This window comes from Ylistrum balloti, unplaced genomic scaffold (assembly GCF_031769215.1).
Source record: "Ylistrum balloti isolate Yb309-2 unplaced genomic scaffold, AGI_CSIRO_Ybal_v1 Utg370036, whole genome shotgun sequence".
Lineage (NCBI taxonomy): Eukaryota > Metazoa > Mollusca > Bivalvia > Pectinida > Pectinidae > Ylistrum > Ylistrum balloti.
Genome location: NW_026782096.1, coordinates 328,795 through 338,100, shown reverse-complemented (window position 1 = coordinate 338,100; position 9,306 = coordinate 328,795). Strand labels below are relative to the sequence as shown.

The following is a 9,306-nucleotide window of genomic DNA, read 5'->3' as shown; positions in this document are numbered from 1 at the left end:
AACTGCTGTATAGATCTTTCTCAAATTTCATGTTTAGGGTTCTTTAGGTCCTAGTTTTGCCTATTTGAGTTTAGGACTGATCAGAAAAACAAAATGGTCGACTGGCAGCCATCTTGGATATTGCCTAGTAAAGATTGTTATTGCTATTTCTGAAAAAGTACGGAATGGATATCTTCCAAATTTCATATGTATATTCCCTTTGATCTCTCTTTGTGCTCAATTGCTTTTGGGACTGATCAGAAGAAACAAAATGGCTTCCAAGTAGCCATTTTGGATTTGGCAGGTAAAGATTATCATTTATTTCTGCAAAGGAATGTTCAAATGTCATATCATTAAGAGCAAAAAAAGAGAAGAGAAGAGATCCAACTTTCAAAGACTATATAAAGATCAAACAATGGTGGGCGCCAAGATTCTTCTGGGATCTCGTGTATTGTCTAATACATCTATTCATACAATTATCTTGTCTATTATTTCATCATCTGATGTTATATTTGTAAAGGATGTGATGGACATGGACAGTTCTATTAGACCTTTGACCTTAAGTAATTAAATACAAACTTTTGGGAATACTTTTCAGTCACTGTTTCATGCATAGATTTCAAGAGCGAACTTGACTCTGATTTGCTGCTTTGCATTCAACACATTTTTTCCCTCTATGCATATGTCATTACTACACAAACACATACAGTATATAATTAAGTATCTGTGCTGTTTTGCCATTGATAAATTACATGCTGGTGAAAATCAGGTTTGCCTTCAGATTTGATTCTGATGGTATAAAACATGAAAAGATGTGATGAAAATCCACATGAAAGTATCAGATACTGTTTGATATATTGGGGTTCTTGAACTTTTGCATACAAGAACAAAATGCCACTGATCAGAAATAAGTCGTTCATGATGTTAAATATTGTGCATTCTATGGCAAATAAGCTCCCAATAGACTTTTAAAAATCTTTCCTCTAACCACTACTATGAAGAAACCATGAGACCTAGTGTAATTGTGATGTCCTTTGATATTGTGTATATAGATGACTGATTCTGTTTCTGATGTACACTAATCAAATCAATGAAAACAATTAATATTCTGTTCCAATTAATGACCGACAAAAACATGTACCTATGTGTAAAGTAACAACTCTGTAATATTGATTATCTAACTGGGTTTAAATGAACTTTTACCCACATCTGAGGTCATGCACTAAGGTGAATTGAACAATGTTTTCCAACTGACATTTAATGTGGGTCAAAAGTTTATTAATAATGAAGTGTCAACTGTTCATGGGAGATAACTTAGATATATCCCAAGAATAATGGGGTTTCTCAACAAGTAGCCACAACAAAAACATGTTGTAATCAGTAGTTTATTGTCCATTAAAATATTCATTAGACAAAAAAATACATTTTTTGTAAATCATTGATAAAAAAGTTATTTACATAATACATGAATTGTATATACATTCTACAATGAGATATTGTTTACTACGACTTCTGTCAATGCATAGAATTAAAAGTATAGATACTATATCTTCTTTCTAGAATTCTGTCAGCAGTTGTTAATACAGAAAGAGAGAGTATTCATGGAACTGGTGGAATTTCTGTTTTTTCACCTTTAAGACCAACTCACTAGTATGACCACTTTGTAGTCAAGTTCACTTCACTCTCAAGAAAATACTTTATATGTCTTTGTGTTGTATACTCCACAGCGTACATTTGCCAGGTGTCAGACCTGTTAACTGTATTAATGTGTCAAAGTGGCTACCCGGATACAATCACTGTGTGTTAAATGCTATTAAATCTATAATCATGTACTGATTTAGTGACTATCTGTGAAAATAGTCTTACTGAATGAGCTAGTATTTGTAGAATTAGTGGATACCATTTTTCTTTATCTTTTTTTTGGTGAAATAATATTAATGTACATGTACCTTACAAGTGCTGCGATACATTTGTAAATTTTTCTAAATCTTGATATTGAACTTAATTGATAAAAGGGCCTGTTAATGTTAGATAAAAATCTTCAGAATAACAAAATTTCTTACAGTATATCTAAAAGTTTGTGCAAGTTATGACCACTTCTTTTCAAACTCACCAAACCAAATAGAATCTGTCACCCCTGTGGACACAAAAGACTACTCCAAAACCATTGATCTTGACTATACCAAGGGGTATACAAGGGGTACTAAAGGCTTTACTGCAGAGAAAATGTCAGAACAAAAAAAATTAAGATTTATAAATGTTTCTTTGATTACAGATTGTATGTACAATATACAGATCTCTGCACTACATAACCAAACATTACATTACCACAAATGACAAAATCAATGCACTGCCCTATTAAAGAGGAATGATTATTAGGTGACAAAACCTGTTTAATGGCTTGGAATTAAATTCCCTTATTTCAGTGAGACATGCTTTCTTTTCCTTTTTTGTAAAGAGATGGTCCCATAAAAGAGCAGGTTTACAATTTGGACATTTACGGTAATAAGAGTTTACATACTAGTGCAGTTATTATCCTACCTATACAATACAAACATCATATTAACAATATCCTACATCTTTTGTATTGAAAAAATCAATATACATAGAAAATTAAAAATATTCAAAGTCTAGATTATATACTTCACTTTGATAAAAATACATTTTAGATGTTACACTGTCAAAATAAATTCTAGGGTTATGGGTAAAGAAATATACAAATGATGTATTCTCTTGATTAATGCTCTTCATTGGCCTACCTTATTCACAAGCAATTGTCAAACATGTAATGACCACTTTTCAAATGCTTGCCAAATCCAACATGTTCTTGGTTATATTCAGAAAATCTTTCTTTTTCTTTTGATAGTGGCTATGAAAGTGTCTACTTAAATAAATTTCAAACTAAAATCAAACTTAACACTCAGATACATTGAAATATTAATTATCTAGTATAGCAATAACTACATGATGTTTATGGACTACATGGAAATTTCCTGATGGGGGAAAAACACATTAACCTCAGTATATATTTTTATAATCTTTTACAAAACATTTACTGTGTTTAATAATAAAAGAATAACTCCTGATTCAACTAATTCAGTTTGAGGTGATAAACAATTTTGAATTAGTGTGTTTTGTATAATGTTAATTGCACAATTAATCACAGAAATTAAAGATGTGACATAAAATTAAATTTTTCATCACTGATAGTTAATTGATGTATGACAGTATATCCTAGTTCAGAATGGTCTATACTTGTGACAAGTTGTAAAGTGATGAAAGAACAAGGTTCAGCTGTTTGTCTTTAGAAACTACAGGTCATCACAAGTCTTTGATCAAGATGGTTACCAAATACATTTTGTAGCGCAAAGTAAATTGACAAACTCATCAAGTCTAGTTTTTCTTGAAGCTAACTGTACAGATTAACACAGGGCTTGTCTGAAGTCTGTACTGATGGCAATATCTACATTTAGATTTCAACCTTCAACTTCTCTAAATGATTAAATACTTTTTATATCTTCAATGATTTCATCATCATAAACAACAGCTGCAGTAGCAAGGGATGAGGATTTGAGAAGTCAAGGAAACAGATGAAGAATGAGTGCATCATATTAATTCAGTACAAAAATAAATTTCTTTTGGTTTTATGGGTGAATATTTGAAAAATATTTACAGATACGTATGTATATATACACTATACACAATCATGGATAAAATGAAAAATATTTACCAAAGTTCAGTAGAAATCATTAACGTATGGAGCTGAATGACATGAAGGTTTTATAAGAGACTTAAGAACACTATAGACATGAAATACAATAAAAAAGTGAAGTTCTGTATCGAAGAAATTACAACAGTTGTAAAATTAATTTCTCATTCTTAACAATTACAAAAATATATCCATCAAAATAATGACTGAAAGGTTGAAATTTGAAATGTGATCTTTGGATGAAAAAATTAAAACTACAAACCTCAATTTTAGAAATGAATCAGGTTTATCAATCAACTTTCTTTGAAAAGAAAAAAAATCCAGTGATTTACTTCATGAAATTCTGTTAGAAAATAGAACTACCTGATTAAATTTGGTTGTATAGTCATGGATGAGTTGAAATATTCAAAAGTATAACTTTGAAGTAAGTTTTCCATCATTCACAGAACAGGTCAACATCTTGAGGATTTAAAACAAAAAGTACAAAATGTTTTTATATATTTTTGAAATTCAATGAATGACCTATTAAAATTTGTAAAGAGCACTTTATTTTAAATATGCACGACTAGTTCAGCCTTTGAAAATATCATAGTATTTTTGTGTAAAACTCTGGTTTAAACTTGAATTTGATATGCATTCCCTCGTGTAAAAATTTGAAGCTGTAATGTATCTAAATCGCCAAATACAAGATACTTATATACTTGTGTCAGTTACATCAGCATTAAATTGAAATCTTACAAAATGGTTTTCCAACATTTTGGAATGAAATGAGGCTGTGCAAAATATTTATTATAGAGAAAAGCCAACTTGTAAAGAAAAGATGCATGCTTAGTTTATGAAAAAAAGTTGAAAATTTTCTTTATTGAGGGTTGTTATTTTTGACTAGAAAAAGAAAAAAAATCTTAATTGATATGTATTTGTGTCTGTTTCTAACAAGAAATGATACGATATCCTGTCATAAATTTGGAATGTAATACTTCAACTGTACTTTCATTTTAAATACATGTATAAAAAAACTTGATTAAACAATATGAAAATTTGTACTTTGGAAAGAAACTAAATTTGCAAGATTTTGCAGTCAAAACTCATCAGAATCATTTTTATGTGCATTCTTGATAAAGAAATTAGAAATTTAATGTTAAAATATCAATGTATTTTGTTACGTGATTAACTTTATCTTTCATGAGATGTATAGATATTTTTACTGACAAATTCAAACAAACTTTATTGCCAACATCTATGAAATGCTTTAAATGGGAAAATCAGCTAGGAATATAAGATCCCGGGGAGGGTAGAGATGGGAAAATTTTGTTTTCTTAAATGATAAAAATATGAAGGAAAAAAATGACCTAGTACGATAGAAGTATTGTTTTCCAAAGTACAAGTATCTCAACATCTGAATAAATCTGAATATCTAATCATCTCGCTCTCCTCCAATGATGAAGATAATGGCGACGACAAAATCCACGATTCCAGCCAGAAGAGCCAGAACAAAGCTCCATGACAGTTTGACATAGGAGTTTGGCATGGTCCTTGCCTTTTGGACATCTTTCAGTGACCCAAATACAATACATGTTGTCACAATAAAGATACCTGTATGAAGAAGAAATGAAAATTATTTATTTTAAAACAATCATAAATATGTTGCCTAAAGACCAATCGTGTAACTTATCCGACAGATACTGTCAAATATCTTCTGGTCTTGGAAAAGGTAGAAAAGTTTTGGTTAGACTTAAAAGCAAAAAAGATTTATTAACAATTTGGCAGGATTTTCACCTATATTCATCCTCTTATCCTAAAGATCATTCATTTCCATGAATATGATGTCTACCATTATTTCATATCTAGACTCTAGACTGTACCACTTCAGATTATTTGTGTTGCCCGAAAGAGAACTGTTTCAAAAACAAGACACAATATTTTCTTAATACTATCAATAGTAACTGGTCACCAAATGCAACAGACAAAATTTCATCACTCTGTACCTCTTGCTTAATGAGAAGAAACCACTGAAAGATTTTAGCACAACTGACCTGTGACCTTGAACGTGGGTCAAAGTCATTTATATTAACAGCCTTGACCAAGAGCTTTCTATAAAAAATTTCAAGGCGCTGACTTTAAGGCTGAGGTAATGTGTTGGCCTACTTGCCTTATTGTTGTATTGGTAATTAATGATGTAATTTCTATATAATTCCCTTGTGCTAGATATGTAGAAAGCAAACATTAATTCCCGGAATGGGCCATTAAGTTCAGAAAAGTTTCAACATGGAATTTTCTCAGATAATCCAGTTTCCTCCAATATTAATACCCCTAGTGTTTAAATCCAACAACAGTGATTAGTACAAGTGGAAATAACTTGTTTCACAATTGTTGTAAAATAAAGGTTTAAATTTCAGTTTAATACACAGAATATAACACTTGTACATCGTTAATTACAGTCATAAGCTCTGTTATATTATTAACTATATGTCTGAAGATATAGAAAAGGGAAAGAAATCTTCCTGTGAATTACCTGAGAAATCAGGTATGAATGGTAATGCTGTTCGTAAGTTTTGCAGAAATGCCAGCAGACAAAGCCTAAGACTGCTCATTTGGCTGTGACTGTGTAACATATCTGTATGATTGGTGTTCTAGGATTATTTACATGGTACTTACCTGCCAGGAATAAAAGGAAGATGGAGATATATCGTAGTGTGGAATAACCTCTCAAATCTGGGACAAACATGTACATGGCTGCAAGTATGGCAACTGCAAGCATTCCAATAAAGGCCATCGACTGCATAGTCTGTATGGTCCGGAACCAATCTGTATTCAATAAAGTTGTGTGAAATACATAAAGTACCTTTAATTTCATTCTTACTGTTCAGAAAATATTATTCCATGGGACATGTGAAACAAAAGGCCTAAAGCACCTGTATTTGATTCATGTACTTTTTTTTTTGCAAAAATGCTCAAATTAAAACATGCAATGCATTAGAAAAAATACTTAAGTGTTACATATATTGCTTTAGATATAGACCTCATGAATCTGTAGACTTTCTTTAACAATAAAACAACAATGTATCTGGCCCACAAAACCTTGAAAACGGAGATCAAGATCAGTTATGTTGAAACATTTCAAATAACATTCAGACCTAAACCTGAAAAGCCAATGAACATGACCTTGGGTCTCCAGATTAAGATTCTTGGTTTTTAAGATAACTGACCCTGAGGAATACCAGGAGGTGAAGGTTATCTACGAGAACAAACTTAAATACCAGTCCAAGTTTTCAATTAAAAAGTAATATATGTGTGCACACAAATAACTGGTGACGGATTCTTGCATGATAAAACACTGTATTTATATATAATATTTGTGTATTGCTATAAAAATTGTCTAGATTTTCCTGATGACAGTTCACATTCCTTGTCATTTTGTACTTCTAACCTGTAACTCTCGTTTGGAGATCCTTTCTCTCACTCTCTTATAAGCATTATCACATATATAAGTACTGCTATAGTTTGCAAATGTTGAGTTAAACCTTATGTTTTTGCATTACAGCCCAGACCTGATTGTAAATATCACATCTCTTTCTATTTTTTCCCCCTAAATGATAATGAACAACTGACAAGTTAAAGCTAATGTCATGAGAGATAATGTCTCTGATTATTATAGAGTACTAAGTATTAAAAACTGATGTAATTATTCAGTTTGAAAGATAATAATCCATTCAATTTGTTAAATATCGTAAATTTCTAAAGCCGATTTCATTTCTAATTTGAAGTTTCAGAACCATGGCTATGATACAAAAGTGTAGAGAGTAAGTTATGTTTTATATGGAAGCAAAGAAAAAAGACAATTGGATTTGAAAACATACGGGAAACCTGGACGTCTTCCCAGACGAAACCTTGGCATTGAAAATCGGCTTCATCTCCTCCCAAATTCAGGTCGGCACACTTCTCCCAAAGACCAGCAAATTCCACGGTTCCATACTCGTCCGTGGCAGTCAGAGCCCAGTGAGAGCTTCCAAGTCCAATTACATGGAACAGGCAGCCCACCAATAAGATTATAAACCCAACACGGAAAATCCACGGAATTTCGTCTAAGGAATCAACACCCTTTAAACTCATGATGACAACTGCCTCTCGTTTGAATCTTCAGACACCTTGTTTACTTCCGACTTCACGGCACACAAAGCTGAATGTTGGTGTTTTCGTGTACAGGTAAGTCAAGAGATTAGGTTTCAGTTTTCCCTCTTTAGAGCAATGTATATTATAAATGTAAAATAAACACGTTCTTGTAGCCGAAATCAGGTAAAATTATCGAAAGTAGGTCATCATCACAAAAGCCAGGTGCGCCATTACCGTACATGGGCAGGTAAAATGCTATACATTTGAAAGAGTCTCGAAAACGCTTGTAAACAGTAACGTCTACGGGTGGAAATCCTAGTCAGCTGCAAGCTTTATTTGTCATGCTTCAGCGATTTCCTGCAGGTAAAAGATGAGTAATACAAGGATCGGAATTTGTGACGTCACACAGCAATAAGTCTGACATTTGAAACTGTTGAATGCATGTATTATGCACTCTGATAATGTAATTTCGTGGTAAATGATTGATAAATTATTTTTAACATTTGAAACGATCTACAATTTACGTTGCAACACGGTTACAGTATAGAATGGCATATAATGGAACTCTAGTATTTTCGTCGAACGTATAATAATCTAAATCATTCGTTTCGCCGTACTCAATTAGTAAACAATCAGGTGCAATGGTATTCTGTGTATTTATTGTTATTGTAATAACATATGTGCCAATAAAATGTGACAAAATTATATAATGAATTAAATCAAATTATATACATGATGAATATACATGTAGCAGGTACCGTGAATATATTCCTATTTCCAATGAAAGTGGCTGAAAAACAAACTGAAAATGGCAAACAGTTGACCCTGTGGCATTTCGTTAACGTCAAATGCCATTTACACATACAAATGATTTTATACATATACATGTAAGGCCAAGGACTTATATGTAAGTCCGTTTAATTTTAACATATTTTATTGCCAAGAAAACAAACAAACGGATTGGGAACAAGTATTACAACATTATGTAAGTCCTCTCCACAAATTATAACAAATGAACATAATGGCAACAAACTAGAAAGAGGAAACACGAAATATTTTTCCTACAAGTTTCGTTTTAAGATTGTTCTCCTTACTCTTAGAGGTAAAATTCTACCTTAATTATTTTGAAATGAATCAGTATCTATTGCTACGGTTTTTGATGAACACATGTACATTTCTAAATATTCCAACAGGTCTACGGGAAAGGTACGTTTTTTATGAAAAAAGCTATCGAGCGTAAAATCTTTATTGGCATCCAGTGTATTTAGGCTTTGAAATAGTATTCGCCTCTGCTGACCAAAGCTTGAACAATTGAAAAAGAAGTGATAAGTATTCTCACAGGGATGACCACAGTTACACTCCGGGCTTTCTATGAGATTTACCAGAAATAAATCATATTTCAAACAACTGCATTTCTGCCTTATTTTAGTATCAATTATATTTTAGTTTCCTATCTCCAAACTTAAAATATACTGGTGGCTGGTACTTATTTAAAGTTATTTAAAGTA

At 31.9% G+C, this 9,306-nt stretch overlaps 1 protein-coding gene across 1 annotated transcript; it reads right to left on the bottom strand.

The window, feature by feature from the left end:
- Positions 1 to 5,102: 5,102 nt before the first annotated feature.
- LOC132548916 (uncharacterized) lies at positions 5,103 to 7,798 on the bottom strand. The gene is made up of 3 exons (XM_060212818.1): positions 7,546 to 7,798; positions 6,344 to 6,493; positions 5,103 to 5,281 (listed from the first exon to the last, which is right to left on the bottom strand). Exons 1-3 carry the CDS (start codon positions 7,796 to 7,798, stop codon positions 5,103 to 5,105), a joined length of 582 nt encoding a protein of 193 aa, XP_060068801.1.
- Positions 7,799 to 9,306: the final 1,508 nt, after the last annotated feature.

What these genes read in the sequence shown, in the direction of transcription:
- LOC132548916 (XM_060212818.1), bottom strand. Translation starts at nt 7,798, where the DNA reads ATGAGTTTAAAGGGTGTTGATTCCTTAGACGAAATTCCGTGGATTTTC. An exon ending in GGAAGACGTCCAGGTTTCCC is followed by an intron (nt 6,494 to 7,545) that starts GTATGTTTTCAA and finishes TATTGAATACAG; the next exon opens with ATTGGTTCCGGACCATACAG. An exon ending in CTTCCTTTTATTCCTGGCAG is followed by an intron (nt 5,282 to 6,343) that starts GTAAGTACCATG and finishes TTCTTCATACAG; the next exon opens with GTATCTTTATTGTGACAACA.